This window comes from Mytilus galloprovincialis, chromosome 13, assembly GCF_965363235.1.
Source record: "Mytilus galloprovincialis chromosome 13, xbMytGall1.hap1.1, whole genome shotgun sequence".
NCBI lineage: Eukaryota > Metazoa > Mollusca > Bivalvia > Mytilida > Mytilidae > Mytilus > Mytilus galloprovincialis.
The window spans coordinates 1114825-1132747 of record NC_134850.1 but is presented as its reverse complement, the minus strand read 5'-3'; the positions used below and the strand labels follow the sequence as shown (position 1 = coordinate 1132747).

The 17923-nt window shown below is 33.0% G+C and overlaps 3 protein-coding genes across 3 annotated transcripts in view; all 3 read left to right on the top strand.

Moving 5' to 3' along the window:
• Positions 1-17923, top strand: part of LOC143056233 (solute carrier family 35 member F6-like) — a 514661-nt gene that overhangs the window by 379249 nt on the left and 117489 nt on the right. The window lies entirely within an intron of this gene.
• Positions 9051-17923, top strand: part of LOC143056235 (glycine amidinotransferase, mitochondrial-like) — a 149271-nt gene continuing 140398 nt past the window's right edge. Inside the window, exons 1-3 of the mRNA XM_076229320.1 lie at positions 9051-9198; positions 11437-11700; positions 12141-12312. Of these exons, the coding sequence (XP_076085435.1) occupies positions 9086-9198; positions 11437-11700; positions 12141-12312 (549 nt within the window). The 5' untranslated portion in view covers positions 9051-9085. The remainder of the gene's footprint in view (positions 9199-11436; positions 11701-12140; positions 12313-17923) is intronic.
• LOC143056661 (glycine amidinotransferase, mitochondrial-like) lies at positions 12767-17507 on the top strand. The gene is made up of 4 exons (XM_076229820.1): positions 12767-12891; positions 14261-14381; positions 15070-15220; positions 17305-17507. Exons 1-4 carry the CDS (start codon positions 12767-12769, stop codon positions 17454-17456), a joined length of 549 nt encoding a protein of 182 aa, XP_076085935.1. The 3' UTR covers positions 17457-17507.

Sequence of the window (17923 nt, the reverse complement as noted above, 5' to 3'; positions counted from 1 at the left end):
ATTGCCGGTATATTTAACGACCATTCTGTTAAAGAACAAATTCTTGGATACTTTGACAATACTGAGCTACCTCTTATTTGTTATATTTACAAGAAATCTACCCGGAAATTTGTGTTTACTTATAGTCAACTGTGTAAAGATGTAAATATCAGTGAAAATACACCTACTTCATGTAATTGTAGTACCTCCGAATATATGTATGGACCCATTTCCCATGTTATAACAGGAGATCTTAACATCGTTCAAAACCGAGAGTTAAAAGCATTCCTCAGTAAAGGACCTAAATATCGTCCCCGGTCAATTATTAATTGGAATGAGTGTCGTAATATCATCCACGACTCACTCCATACTTACTGTATGAAATGGATAAAACGGGAAAAAGCTGACAAAAAATCTTTGGACTCTTTTTTTAATTCAGTAATGAAGATAGTTGATATACGTATTCAACATTTTAAAGAACATTTTACTATTAACAATAACCACAAAAAACCTATTTCTCGTATCAAACATAAACTAAAGAACTAGCCAAGAAATTTGTTTTTGTCCCGGCCGATAAAGCTGCTAATAATATTATTATTGTTTGACGTAAATTTTACATTGAGGTTCTGAAAAAAGAAATCACCAATTTACCAACATTCCAACTGACTCCATTTTCAGGAAACGACATCTGTAACAAACATAAACTTTTAGCTACCGCTTTACAAGCAGAGCCAAATACAATGAAAGTCCCAACTATGTACTGGCTTCCGAAGCTACACAAAACACCTTACAAATATAGATTTATTTCGTCTTTAAGCCATTGTTCCACTACTAAATTGTCTATTCTTCTTACCAGCACACTTGGTACAATTAAAAACCTGATAATAAATTGTTCAAATAAGGCCTTCGAAAATAGTGGAATTAATTACTTTTGGAGTGTCAAGAACTCGTTGGAAGTACTTGATAAATTGCATGCTTATATTGGTGATTTTAAATCTGTTCAAAGTTTTGATTTTCTACCCTGTATACCACATTGCCTCACATTCTCATTAAGAAAAAATTCACACACCTAATTAAATGGGCATTTAAAAAGTCAGAATGTGAATATATATGTTCAAACTCTTTTTGGTCATTTTTTAGTAGCAATAAACAAAAAAACTATGTCAATTGGACATGCTTTGATACTATATATGCCCTTGAATTTTTACTAGATAACATTTTTGTTCGCTTTGGGGATTCCGTATATCGTCAGATTATCGGAATTCCAATGGGGACTAACTGTGCACCACTTATTCCGGACCAGTTTTTGTATTGCTATGAGTTACAATTTATGACAAAAATAAGGAAAGACCCATCGAAACAACATCTGATAAACAAATTTAATAATACTTTTATATATTTGGATGATATTTTTTGGCTCTCAATAATGACGACTTCAGTATGTATATTAAAGAAATTTATTCTGTTGAACTTACTTTAAATAAAGCTAATACTAACAATGACCACTGCCCTTTCCTCGATCTCGATATCTATATCACTAACGGAAAGCTGAATACTAAAATTTATGATAAAAGAGATGATTTTTCATTTCCTATCGTTAATTATCCATTTTTTGATGGTGACGTTCCCTTGTCACCATCTTAAGGTGTTTATATATCTCAACTTGTACGATTCGCTCGTGTATGTAACAATGTTTTAGATTTTAACGAGAGAAATTTATGTATTACTGACAAATTATTACACAAGGGTTTTCGATATCACAAACTAGTCAAAACATTTACTAAAGTTTATCATCGGTATAAGGAAATCATTCGTAAATATAGCTCAACATGCAGACTTCTTATACGTTCAGGTATTTCACATCCATTTTTTTATGGAAATATTCTTTATAAAGCACAAAGGTGTCAGTATTCACCTCAAAAACTAACAAAACCTTTGAATAGACTTATTAAGAAGGGATATAGTTACGATACTGTTGTCAGGTCATTAAAGATTGCATATTTTGGCAATAATATTGATTCACTTATAGGGTCTTTGCATCGGAACTAAACACATTTATTCAAAAAACAGTTGTTGGCATGACACGTGTTATGTTCTTCTCATATATGTTATGATGGTATGATACTAAACCCCTAACGGGTAGGATTAAGCCTGATGTTCATATGATGAAATCATAATATTTCAGTCAGTTTAATTGAAGTCTGGAGCTGGCATGTCAGTTAACTGCTAGTAGTCTGTTGTTATTTATGTATTATTGTCATTTTGTTTATTTTTTTTTTTGGTTACATCTTCTAACATCAGACTCGGACTTCTCTTGAACTGAATTTTAATGTGCGTATTGTTATGCGTTTACTTTTCTACATTGGCCAGAGGTATAGGGGGAGGGTTGAGATCTCACAAACATGTTTAACCCCGCCGCATTTTTGCGCCTGTCCCAAGTCAGGAGCCTCTGGCCTTTGTTAGTCTTGTATTATTTTATTTCAGTTTCTTGTGTACAATTTGGAAATTAGTATGGCGTTCATTATCACTGAACTAGTATATATTTTTGTTTAGGGGCCAGTTGAAGGACGCCTCCGGGTGCGGGAATTTCTCGTTACATTGAAGACCTGCTGGTGACCTTCTGCTGTTGTTTTTTTCTATGGTCGGGTTGTTGTCTCTTTGGCACCTTCCCCATTTCCATTCTCAATTTGATATAGGAAACCACTGAAGCGTGAAGGGAGCGGGCCCTCTCCTAGAAAGCCAGTGGGCCCCCACTTAGGAAAATTTCTAGATCTGCCACTGACAATGAAATTGTTCAACACACTTATACTATTTACTAAGCGTTACATTTTAATAAGGCTTAGTACTTCATGCCTCCATTAATTGTCTATAAATCCTCATCTTTCTGCTCCTATGCCAACATCCAGAAAAGTATTCCACACACACTTTTGTTTAGGGCTATCTTGCATTGAGGTGTGCTTATAGCTTCAATTTTAAGATGAGAACAAAGCATGGTTTTTGTAATCCAGAAAAGGTTCAAATTATGTATCACTCTATGCTATTGTTTTGTGTTTATGTTCTTTCCGATTCTATTTTTTTCTCATGGAGAACCATTTCACAATTGTTTTATTTCATCTTTCAAAAAACTTTATATGAAATTCAAAGGTTGCAATATAATAGCATTTGGCAGATGCACAAACATTTTTGATAGAAATAAAATTTGATTAAGGTTGCACTGTAAAAATATCACATCAAACTCAAAATTAAGTATTCTTATATAAGGTTGGACTGTGTAAATATCACATTGCTTGTTTACATGGCTGTAACCAAAGTATGTATATAGATCACACATAGTTTATTTACTGTAGGTTGGACATTGAAAGTAGCACATTTTTTGTTGCAAATAGCATTTACAATGAAATTTTTATTTAAATATACAAAGGGTTGAATTGGAGAGACTTACTTACGTGTTGAATATTTTGGTCCCTCCCTGTACCCAATCTCTTTTATTTATGAAAATAAGTGTCTGGATGCCACTGCGGCTGGATAGTGTTTATGAAATAGAGACTAATACGGGACAAAATAATAGAAAAAAACCATTAAATAATTAATAAAGAGTAGATAGTAATGGGCATAATAAAAGGAACAGAGAATTTTTTCAATAACATAAAAAGTTAACGGAATGAAGAGTCTAATTGATTTAGCAGTCGTGGAAAAAGTGTATACCTTTCATCTTTAAAGTTTTTGGTATGTTTAGATTTACAGTGTTCATAGATCTATTTTAAGCTTCTGATTAAAACAGATTAATTAACTGCTTTTTTACACGTTAAACAGGCATTGATGAAACTGGCTATTACACAACCATTATTACTTTTAAAGGATTTATTTCCCTTAGATAAAGCTATAATATGATTGGTTAATTGTATACAGAACACAAATTTTGTAAATAAATGAAAAAAATTAAATAATATAAATGTATTTTTATACATTTAAGTTGTTTTTCATTTTATGACAGAAATCCAGATATATAATGTAAATGCCAGAATGCAACTTAACAAAAAAAGAAAGAAAGGAAATGGCAATGCAAAATCATAATTCATGATGCTATACAGACATTCACAACCTAGTTATTAAAGAGAGAAATTAAGAATGGAATTTTTTTTTTTCTAGTAGTCATGAACCATGAACATTAGGTTTAGGATAATGCATGGACATGTGACAGACAGAAACTTCGTAACAGAAGGCAGCTGTATCCTTAGTATGGAAGATTCAGGTCTTCTACCTTCTGAAAAATTAATCTTTTAAGAAGTTTGTTAAGGCCTCTTCTGGATCGCAAGTTCGACAATAATTACTATCCACACTGGTAGTTTTTAATATACTTTGATCCGTAGTTTTGCATAGAAAAAAAGCTGATTTTTTGCACATGTATGTTGAAGGATTGTTGTCTACTCCAGGGACGAATTTGGAAGCCCCTGGTTGGGGATCCAAGTATTCACAGTCAGTGGCGGATCTAGAAATTTTCATAAGTTGGGGCCCACTGGCTGCCTAAGAGGGGGCCCGATTTAATCACGCTTCAGTGATTCCCTATATAAGCAACCAAATTTTTTTCTCAAAAGGGGGGGCCCGAGTTCACTGCCCTCCCCTAAACCCGCATCTGACAGTTCTCGCAAATGGTTTGGCAAAATAATCATATAATGATAAATCACAAATTGTATATAGATTTAGGGAGATGTGTTAAGAGTGTCAGTGAGACGACTCTCCATCCATGTAACAATTTATAAAAGTAAACCATAATAGGTCAAGGTACGGCCTTCAACACACAGCTTTGGCTCACACCAAACAGTAAGCTTTAAAGGGCTCCAAAAATTAATAGTGTAAAACCATGCATTAAAACGGGAAAACCAACAGTCTAATCTATATATAAAACAGAAAAACGAGAAACACATATATATATATAGTTATGAACCACATAAACCGACAACAACCACTGAACATCAGATTCCTGACGAAGGACAGGTTCAGACAATTGCAGCAGGATTGCCAATGTAATCATATAACCATTAATTATTAATATATAACACAATTAATCAAAACTACGTTCAGTCCTAGATTATCAAATAATCATGAAATAATTGAACTGTAAATCAAATGATCACAATAAAAACGGCAGAGTATAATCATCAAAAACCCCATGCAGGAGGAAGCTAAGGTGTGTCCTCTCCATCTTTGTTGATTCATATGCTAAAAAGTATGATGTTTGTTATTTCAATGAGTCGAGTTTTCATTAGAGACCAAAGTTTAGAAACTAAAGGTCTGATGTATAAGTTGTGTAAAAGTTCATTTCTATGTTGTGTACAAGTTCTTTTATATGTTGTGTACAAGTTATCATATATTGCATTGTATTGTGTGTATCAATATTTTTTATAACATACAATTAATCCGTACCACATTTTTTTGTGCAAGTTATAAGTGAATTGTATTGTCAAAATAACAATTTAAACAAAGTCATTATATGAATTATAATTTGTACTAAATGATAACTTGTACGTTTGTTTGCATTTGATCATTGTTATTTATTATGTAATAAATTTCAAAAGACTATACTCTGCTTTATTTAAATCTATTTTCAAATTTTGTACAGGTTAAAATAATTTTTTAGCAATATTTTGTACATGAAAAGAAAGTATAGAAAGTCCCCGAACCGAGGAACAAGTTGAAAAACAAGACCTGAACTCTTAACTACCTCTTGTTTGGACTCAATTGTAAACATTGATTTAAGTATAAAAAGTATTGTCAAAATGATGCATGGAAAGCTATTCAGAACGTATTTACAGAGAAGAAAAAGAATCCTGTCTACATATGTACCATGATATGCACACATGACGCAGATTCAAAGGAAGCATTGGCAGTGTAATGTGTAGTTCATGTTTGGAGTGGCAACATTTATCATGTGCTAGACTAAAACAACTTTTAAAGGCAAAACAAATGTTTTGTAACAATTGCAAATGTTAAATCATGTGTCCATTCGAAATTCGTAGCAAACAACTATTAGTATTGTTTGTTTTATGATTAAGTTTTACAAAGCACTATTTTTAGCACATGCAGGATATTTAAACCATAGATTTTGCACAGATATGAAAATTAACTTTAAATGCCCAATTTATGGGCATTATGTTTTCTGGTCGGTTCGTCCGTTTGTCCGTCCGTTCGTCCGTCTGTCCAGCTTCAGGTTAAAGTTTTTAGTCGAGGTAGTTTTTGATGAAGTTGAAGTCCAATCAACTTGAAACTTACTACACATGTTCCTTATCATATGATCTTTCTAATTTTAATGATTTGTCCCTATTTTTGCGGTCCATTGAACATAGAAAATGATAGTGCGGGTGGGGCATCCGTGTACTAGGGACACATTCTTGTTTATAAATATTTGAGAAAAAAATGTATTTAATAATTTCAAACACATATAATATTGTATAATATTATTTGAATAGTCTTTTTTTAAATGTTCTTGAAGTATAAATTTCATATTTTCAATATTAGCGCAAATTATAGATATCAATTGACAGTGCTTCTCACGCCCTTGAAGGCTGGCTGATTGACTTTCAAATTGTATTAATGTATGTAAAAGATATTATATCAGGTTGCATTATAAAACAAAATTATATACAAATGTGTTTTCATGGTTTTTTTTCTTTTAATAATATAAAGTTATAAATTATTTGTTTATAAACATCTTAAACATCTTATTGGTTGATACTGTGATAAAATAACTTTAAATCATTATTTTGCCTTTTGCCTAATCTCTGACTTCTAATTACATTAATCAACAGTTTTATATCGAGCTCGAGCCGGCAAAATAGCATTTTTATCTATTTTACCGGTGCCGACTAAATAGCCACTGCTATTCCACGTCCTATTCATGTTATTGTTTTGTTTCTATTGCAAATCTTATAAGAATAAGAAAATAATTCGCCTTCAAGTTTAGCGCTATAAAACCAGGTTCAATCCACCATTTTTTACATTTGAAATGTCTTTACCAAGTCAGAAATATGACAGTTGTTGTCCATTCGTTTAATGTGTTTTGTCATTTGACCAGTTTTGCCATTTAATTTCCGTTTTGAATTTTCCTCGGAGTTATTTTTGTGATTTAACTTTTTAATTCATCATACATAACACTTAATTTTCATTTTAACCTAAATATGAAGACCTGAAATTAAAGGAGCAAGCAATAAATCTGGAGTTATGATTGGATATATATATATACTTTAAAAAATATTTTTAGTCCTTTTTTAAAAATATTTTTAAGTTTTTGTTTCTGTTTCGATTTTAATAAGAAAATCACTTTCACACCGTCGAGTTTTTAACATATATTTATTCAAACTCAGTATAATTTTATTCTTTTAATGTGCACTTACATTTACTTTCTTTTTTTCTAACTAAAGTCCTGACATTAAATACAAAATAAAATAAAAAATGCCATTATCTTCACTGAATTCCCAAAGTCGGGAAATAACCGACAGTTTATTATAAAATCGGTTTCGGGGTACGCGTAGCTAGCTACGAAAGTCAATATTTGGCTATGCGTACATGCGGGTACGCGCAACCCCCCCCCCCCCCCGAAAAAAAAAAATAAATAAATTGACCAAAGCGAAGTTCTTGTCTTACTTCCGGTCGAATGTAAACACGAAACATGTGGTACTTCTACAGGGATTGATCGCCAGTATTTTCAAGCATATTTTTGACACGTTTTTAAATATATACGTAAAAGTATGTTAATTTCCCTAATAATCAGCAGAGGGATAAAGAATTACCCCATATATATGACACAGTAAGAACAACTGTATTGTGTGTGAAAATAATTAAATATTGCAAATACCTGCCTTCAAAGAACAGGGTAATCCCAAAAATTATTACAGTACGATTTCACGAATGGTAAAATATTCCTTTTAACTCAATAAAGTTCTCTAACATGTTTAAGCAAATCAAAATTCGTTATAACGAATTAAAAACCCAATTTTCATAGTATATTTTAATCATTGATACAAATCACAAAGAGAAAGTACACATTTTTGGGACAAAGAGGAATAACTCTATTTGAAAACTATCTTTTTAATTTTATTTAGATAAAGATTAAATAATCATACATGACAATCTTATTCTTCAGCTGTCAGTGGTGATTATTTCATAAAATTGAGAATGGAAATGGGGAATGTGTCGAAGAGGCAACAATCCAACCATAGAGCAGACAACAGCCGAATTCAGGGCGACACGCAACACAATGTTTCACATTTATATAAGGGAAACAGCTCAATGAGGGGGGTAGGACTTTTATCGGGACTCTGGGATCGGGTGTTTCTAAGCTCGGGATTTCGGAATTGACCCTTTCCGTAACTGGGATTTTTTTCTCTCGAATTGTTGATGTCAGGATTTAAATTTATCAAAATTTAGGATTTCGGGATCAGGACCCCTCTTACCCCCCCTTTTCCTCAATTACAATTATTATTCAATATTGTTAGATTTATAAACATGTACAGATGGCATAGATGGGGAGTGATTAATTAAGTAATTAAGTAAAAACATTTTTTTTTTCTTATTCGGCATATAATTATATTTCACAAACATATTTTTAAAAACACTAGCTTTAACATGTTTTATGAGCTTTTCACTGAATATTAAAAAAAACATACTGTGGATTCATTTATTTTCGTGGGTATCAATTTTCGTGAAGTGGTAAAAACTTGCATTTTCGTGGATATTTTATTTCGTGGCTTTGCATACAGAGCCTATTGAAAATGTGTTATTCGTTCAACATTTTCATTCGTGGTTCATCTGTATCCACGAAACCCACGAAAATTGGTATCCAACTAATAAAAATGAATCCACAGTATACAATAACAAAAAAAAACTAGACATACAGCATGCAAATGAAGTCACTGTAGCAGAACAATAAAATACCCCTTAGAATTTCTTCAATTTGTGTTTATATTACATGTACATATATAATGAATGATTACAAAATGTATCTTCCTAATTTTGGAAGGACTGTACAGAGTTTTTACAGAGTCAAGTAGCACCAATGATTATTTTTCAGCTGACATTGTATAATAACATATAACTAGCTGATTCAAAGATGAAAATTGTGAACTCTCACAACGAATGGGACCCTTTAGAAGAAATCATATTGGGAGTACCAGACTTTTGGTGTACACCTCAAAAAGAACCAGGATATCTACCTACTAGCAGGTAAGGAAACATGTGGGATAATGAAAGATTATCGTTGATCATCTCAATGAAATTGATTTTCTCGCTTGAGCCGGGACGTCGAAAGTGAGAAAAGCAATGAGTTGAGGTGACCAATGATAATCTGTTTATTGCTATTTTACCTATTACCACACTAAAGTTCATTTCAATTTCGTAAGCAACACCATGTGTCTCCTTAGTTTCTAGCGAAAGTTTTCTATCTCAAGTGAGAAGCATGATATGAAAAATTATCACAAATAAACTATAAAGATCAAAGGAAAAATGCATAATCATGTATATCTATATACTATACTATACAAAGTTTTAAATGTTTATGTATAATTAAGATGCATACTCTTGACTTTGATATGCATATTTTATGTAAATTTTGAAAACATTTTTTTTTAGATATTCATTGGAATTAATATCTATCATTTAAACAAAAAGGATTGTTTTTTTTTTGTTGAGCTATACATGTTTCAGCATTTACATAAGAGACAACACCCAACAAAAGAGACAATAACTCAACAAAAAAGACAACACCAAACAAAAGAGACAACATCCAACAAAAAAGACAACATCAAACAAAAGAGACAACACCCAACAAAAGAGACAACACCAAACATGAGACAACACCAAGCATAAGAGACAACACCCAACAAAAGAAATAACACCCAACAAAAGAAATAACACCCAACAAAAAACACAACACCAAACAAAAGAGACAACATCCAACAAAAAAGACAACATCAAACAAAAGAGACAACACCCAACAAAAGAGACAACACCCAACAAAAGAGACAACACCCAACAAAAGAGACGACACCAAACAAAAGAGACGACACCCAACAAAACAGACGACACCCAACAAAAGAGACGATATCAAACAAAAGAGACGACACCAAACAAAAGAGGCAACACCAAACAAAAGAAACGACACCCAACAAAAGAGACAACACCAAACATGAGACAACACCAAACATAAGAGACGACACCCAACAAAAGAGACGACACCCAACAAAAGAGACAACACCCAACAAAAGAGACAACACCCAACAAAAAAGACAACACCAAACAAAAGGGACAACACCCAACAAAAAAGACAACACCAAACAAAAGAGACAACACCCAACAAAAGAGACAACACCCAACAAAAGAGACAACACCCAACAAAAGAGACGACATCAAACAAAAGAGACGACACCCAACAAAAGAGACGACACCCAACAAAAGAGACAACACCCAACAAAAGAGACGACACCCAACAAAAGAGACAACACCCAACAAAAGAGACGACACCCAACAAAAGAGACGACACCCAACAAAAGAGGCAACACCAAACAAAAGAGAACACCAAACAAAAGAGACAACACCCAACAAAAGAGACGACATCAAACAAAAGAGACGACACCCAACAAAAGAGACGACACCCAACAAAAGAGACAACACCCAACAAAAGAGACGACACCCAACAGAAGAGACAACACCCAACAAAAGAGGCAACACCAAACAAAAGAGACGACACCCAACAAAAGAGACGACACCCAACAAAAGAGACAACACCCAACAAAAGAGACAACACCCAACAAAAGAGACGACACCCAACAAAAGAGACAACACCCAACAAAAGAGGCAACACCAAACAAAAGAGACGACACCCAACAAAAGAGACGACACCAAACAAAAGAGACAACACCAAACAAAAGAGACAACACCCAACAAAAGAGGCAACACCAAACAAAAGAGACAACACCCAACAAAAGAGACAACACCAACAAAAAAGACAACACCAAACATAAGAGACAGCACCCAACAAAAGGCTAGAGTTTCTGAATTGGGACTGGTACATGAATGCAGTGGGACTAAACAAGTATTGTGAGATCTCAAGCCTAGCCATTGTGATATAAACAAACACACAGCAATACACACAGTAAATATAGTCTACCGGAGAGATGAATTGTCATCTCAAGAACGTGATTCCCTATATAATCAATCAAATTGTTCCCCCAGAAGGGGGAGGGGCCCAGGCCCCCTGGTACTGCCTATCCTCTTACCACTGACTATAACAAAGTATTTACTTATGGAGAGAAGCAATTCCATCACATATATTTGTCTAAAAGTATATATAAATGTTCTGCAATATAAAAGTAAGTAACAGTGATTATTGCAGTAGGATTAAATTAAATATAATAGGATTGAAGTTTGATCTTAATTATTAGATATCATTTGATATTTTTTAAGAACAGGAAAACAGAGCGATGAATACATACACAAAGCAGTTCTTCAGATTGCCAACTTAGAGAGGGTACTTAGATTCCAGTGTAATGTCACAGTCAGAAGACCAGATAAAATTGATTTTACACAACCCGTGAGGACACCGTTCTTTTCAATTGAGCATCAACACGGAGCTTCCTGTCCACGTGACACCCTGCTGGTAATCGGGAATGAAATTATTGGGCCCACTATGAGCAGTAGAGCTCGATATTTTGAGTCTATGGCATACAGGTAGATATTAGAGTGATAAGCCTTGTGTTAACCATGTGTACAACCAAAAAATATTTTAAAAAATGCCTAAAATCAGAGCGGATGTTATAATTTAAAGATACTGCATTACTTTATTTGGAATATTTTCAATTAAAAAAAAAAAGATTTCCATTCCCAAAACGATCCATAACATGCATAAGATTATTATGTTTGTAGCTCATTAAAAAAGGGCTTATGAAAAAAAAACAGCAGTCCCACAAGGAATACGGAGGCAGATAAATACAAACAAAGTATACACATTAGAGGTTTTGTTTTTAAAGGTTGTTCTGGAGAAAAAAGAAGGAATTTAAATGTAACTTGTTTTATAAAATTTTCTATTTTGCCATAATTTTTATGTATAAAATTGGTATTTTACAATTTTTTGCTCAATACTGTAAAAATAAAAGAAATTAATCTTGCAGGACAATACTGAATGAATATTTTGAGAAGGATAAAGACATGTTATGGACGATGGCTCCTAAGCCGACCATGTCAGAAAACATGTATAATTTAGACTTTCCTTTTGACACAAATTGTCAGGGACGTAAAGACTGGATACAAAATTATAAATATGTAATCAATGAAGCAGAACCGGTAAGTATTTATTAATAAAAAAAAATGAAGGATATCAGACAAATACTTTTGTGAATACCAATCATGCCAATTTTTATGCATTGATTTTTTTTTATATTTTATTTTATGGTAACTATTTGTCACTGTACAGCCTTCAACAATTAGCCAAATTCACACTAATTTTTTAGCAATTAAAAGCCTTGCATGAGGAATTGTGAAACAATTTAAACAAAACTGCCTGATTGATACTAAAACATTTAAAAAGAAAAACAAATATAGCAGAGAGCAACAATACACTGAATTACTGGCAACTGACTTGATAAAGATTGACAATAGTTGAAGACCAATATGGCGATTGATTTTTATATCAATGTGTCGTGGGCCTCAAACCTTTTGTTGTCTGGGGGACTACGAGGTTGAAGTCACACTTTATATCGATCAATTTTATTATACTGCCATTGACAAAACCACATGGATGGCAGACAACACGAACTGCTACCTGCCTACACGCATAGGAAATTATGAATTTACTGCTATTGACAAAACCACATGGATGTCTGCGACAATACTAACTGTTACTTGCCTACAAGCCAAGGCAAAGTATATAGTCTAAATTATGTTCTATATTTCCGGTAACTAGAAATACCGAAAAGAGGTATACAACGCATGTTCATGATGTGTGACAGGATTGTTTCTCTTAGTACAGGTACATGTAGTTGATACTTATCCAGCCGTAAGCTGATGAGCTAATTAAGTTCTTTTTATTAGCTTTGTCAGTTAGAGCACCAACTTGAAACACAGAGGTACCAAATTACAGTCCCAGATGACTTTTCCTTTTTGTAATAAGAATCATGCTCTCCAGATGCACCTGTAAAATAAAAACTAGACATATTTTATTTTTATATTGTATAATTTTTTTTTTTAATTTTACTAGTGTTTTGACGCTGCTGAAGTTTTTGAGACTTGGAAAAGATCTGATTGTGCAGTAGAGCATGACAGCTAATAGAAAAGGCATTGATTGGCTCAGACGTCACGTGAAATCTCGTGGTTATCGAGTACACGAAGTTCACTTTCCTGGTGATCTGAATCCAGTACATATAGGTGGTACATATTGAAACATATTTAATATATTTTCAATTTAGTCATAAAGAAAACCATTACCTCTTTATTTTTAATATGAATATTTGTCAAGATGATTGCATGACCTTAGAGTTAGTAGTCCACCATTTTTTTAACAAATTTACTTTCTCTGACCAAACAAATGAAGAAGGAGTTATTGCCCTTTATTTACAATTGTTTGTGCTTTTGGCTATAATCATGAGAAAACAATAAATAAAAATGTACTTCTTGTAAGATAAAGTGTTGTCCTATAATTGCAATGATTACTCGTTTTTCAGTATGTGTTGATCACATTTGTGATGTTATTTCTTCATACACAGAACAAATGTTACAGGTAGTCATTTCTTATAATTTAATTCTTAGTAAATCATAAAACACGTTTATGAAGTCAAAGCTGATAAACAAAACAAAGTCCGCTAATCAGGAGACGTGTTACATCCAAAATTAAATTATTCAAAAATGTAGTTGACAAATAGGACTATTGAAATGTAAATATTAAAATGATAATCTTTAATCATTTCCTGAGAGAAGTAATTATTGATTTATGTATTTACGACTACTGTCATAATAATTATTGTAAAGTATAAGTAACAGTTGAGTATGAGAGGTACATGTAACAGGGTAAAAGCTCAATTGATGATTATTAGACTATCAGATAAATTTTACAGTAAACAAAAAAATTATGACACTCCCAACAGATGACAAAATGGCATTCACCTGGGGTACCATGTATGATTTTATTGAACTTGTCCTATATACTTATTAAATATATCATGGGTGATTGATTCAAGAAACACATTGTTAAAGTCTATAGTTTGTTATTTAATTCTTTTTTTCAAAATTGAAATAGACGCAACACTGGTCCCTTTGTATTACCTACCAATGAAAGGAAAGGAATCCTCGTGAACCCTCCAGATCGACCAATCACAAAGGAAGACAAAGACAGAATATTCACAGGTTCATCTTGGGAAGTGAGTATCTATAAGTTAAATCAGTTATTATAATTTCTTATAACCTGCAACACAAGGAACTAAGCAATGCTCTATAAACCATATACTACTCTGATTTTTGACTTTTTGTCAGATATTCAAAATCATCTTGTTTTTTTTTTATGTTGTGCCAATACTAATTTTTCCCGCTTACCACAACTTTTCTTATCCATATTCTAATACATATACATTCTTTAGTGTAAAAAGTTGTTTTTTGATATCTGAATATCTTATAAAATCTTTTTTTATGCCGCATTTATTATGCCCCATTTATGGGCATTATGTTTGTAGGTCTGTGCCTCCGTCCGTCTGTTTGTCCGTCCCTCTGTCCAGCTTCAGGTTAAAGTTTTTGGCCAAATTGAATTCTGTTTAACTACAAACTTAGTACACATGTTCCCTGCTGTATGATCTTTCTAATCTTAATGCCAAATTAAAGTCTCTACCCTAATATCACGGTACACTAAACAAAGAATGTGGCAGTATGAGTTGGGCAATTGTGTACTATGGATACCATCGTGTTTGTAATTTTTTCAAAGGTTTTGAAAGAAAAAGGGTCTGCTCGAAAAAGCGAGACATAGCTGTGATCCTTCATACCATCGTCAGCATAGTCGGCGTCCACAAATATATGTTTAAATGAAACATTCCTAAATACATCTTCTGTTTTTTCTAGATATTAGATGCTCCATTCCCTAACAGCATGGTTGTACCAGAGTCCTGTAAGTCTAGTGCCTGGCTGAGTATTAATCTGTTAATGGTAGGACCAGATAAAGCCATTGTTGAAGAATCTGAAATACCTACCATTAACTTCCTTGAGTCATTAGGTATGATAAGTCTTTGTTTACATGCCTGCCATAAAAGACAGGGACATAAAGTGTTGCCCTTTACCATGACTGTCATAAAAGATGGGGACATTAAGTGTTACCCTTGATCATTAATTCCTTCCATCTTTCCATCTGGCTGGTCATAGGAGATGGGGACATTAAGTGTTACCCTTGACCATTAATTCCTTCCATCTTTCCATCTGGCTGGTCATAGGAGATGGGGACATTAAGGGCTACCCTTGACCATTAATTCCTTCCATCTTTCCATCTGGCTGGTCATAGGAGACGATGACATTAAGTGTTACCCTTGACATTCTCTTCCTTATATCTTTCCCTCTGGCTGGTCATAGGAGATGGGGACATTAAGTGCTACCCTAGACCATCTCTTCCTTATATCTTTCCCTCTGGCTGTACTATTTTGAAGCTTGATTATAGTTATCAAAGGTACCAGGATTATAATGTAATTCACCAGACGCACTTTTCATCTACATAAGACTCATCAGTGAAGCTCAGATCAAAACTGTTGCAAAGCTAAACAAGTTCAAAGACATAGAAATATAGGGTCAACGCATTGTGACTGCTTAAATAGAACGAGTGCAGTATAAAATGTAATACGCCAGACCCATGTTTTGTCTACATAAGACTGATCAGTGACGCTCTGATCAAAACAGTTGTTAAACCAAACAAGTACAAAGTTGAAGAGCATTGAGGAACAAAAATTACCCAAAGATGTGCCAAATACGGATTTATATATAAGGTAATCTATTCCTGGCATAAGAAAATCCTTAGTTTTTCAAAAAATTTAAAGTTTTGTAACAGGAAAATAATGAAAATGACCATATAATTGATATTCATGTCAACACCGAAGTGCTGACTACTGGGCTGGTGATAACCTCGGGGACTAAATGTACACCAGCAGTGGCATCGACCCAGTGGTGTAAATAGTTATCAAAGGTATCAAAGGTACCATGATTATAATTTATTTTAATACGGCAGATTTAACACTAAACATGCTAAATCAGAGTTATATCCCCATAAAATGCCAATTTTAAAAACAAATAAAAATCAAGCAAACACAATTTGCACTTCAATGTAAAAATATCAATATTTATAGTTAAATTCTTTTTTTTTTAAATGAAATTCATATTTATAAGCTAACTTCATTCCTATTATTATTTTGCCAATTCATTTGCAAAATCAAGACCTTATGTTCTCTGTAATTTACAATCCAAGATGGTGAGAGACACACTTACCACCTTAAACAGTGGCTGCACATATCTTACAGTTCAGGGGGAGGGGTAGGGGATGAAACTTGATTATTTATTTGTGAAATTTGGCTTTGACTGCTTCAAAATAGGATAAAATTTCAAATGAAAATGAAAATCTAAGATAGTTGAAAATAAAATAAATGACATATCATAGTTATAATAGATATAAAAATATGTGGTATGAATGCCAATAAGACAACTCTCCATCCAAATCACAATTTATAAAAGTGAAACATTATAGGTCAAAGTACGGTTTTCAACACGAAGCCTTGGATCACAAAAAACAGCAAGCTATAAAGAAGCCCCAAAAAGACAAGTGTAAAACCATTCAAACGGGAAAACCATTATTACCGTTTTTTTTTAAAACGAGGAACGAGAAACACTTATGAACCACAAAAAATAAGACATTTACAGAACATCAAAGTCATAAACAATTGCAGAGGATTTAAACGTTTTAATAGGAACCAACCTTCACCCTTATCGGAAACAATAGTGTAACATCAAAACATAGAAAGCGACAGTGTAAAATATTAATTGAAATGGCTAAACTCAATCAAAAGACATAGTTTAAACACAAGTGAACATACACTAAACAAATACATTTAATATTTAATATTCTTTATTAACGTTGGTTATTATATAAAAATAGTTATTTTTGAAGTTCATTAAAATTTGAGGGGTCAAATGAATCAGTTTTCCATACAGAAATTATTTCAAATTATTTAATCTCAATATATTTCATATTAAATGCATATATTTGTAAACAATTAAGAGTTTTAAGAGTTTCAGATTGATTAATATTTATATATATTTCAGGTATTAAATGTATCCGTGTACCATACAGAGATTCTTACAGATTTGGTGGTAGCATTCACTGCCAGACTTCAGATGTTCGACGTATTGGTGAATGTCACAGTTACTTTCCAAATATGGACAGCAATGAAAATCAAACAACCACAAACAGCTGAAATTTTACACATTCATGTCTGTTTTATCAACTTTTATATCAAAGCATAATAAACATGGGTTTAAGGATATGATTATTTCTTTTTCTGTAATGAAACTGACTTTGTAGTGCATTTGTAAATGCTCTTTTGTTCCGACGTTGGAAAGTTCCAGGCGGAAAGAACTAACTAGCCGAAAAGTTCCGGAGGAACTTATTAACTAGTTACTTTGTTCTTCCTCTGGTTTAAAAGTTCCACCGGAACAAAGTGACTAAGTTGAAAAGTCCCAACGGAACATATCAACTGGTTAGAAAGTTCCTTTTTTGCCAAATTAGTCAAAACCGGAACTAACAAACAATCCAAAAGTTCCAACGGAACATATCAACCAGTTACAAAGTTCCATTTGGAGAATTGATGCAGGTTGGAGTTATTCTTCCCTCTCTTGAGGGTACTATGAAAACTAAATTTGCATGATAATGCAACTTATTCCG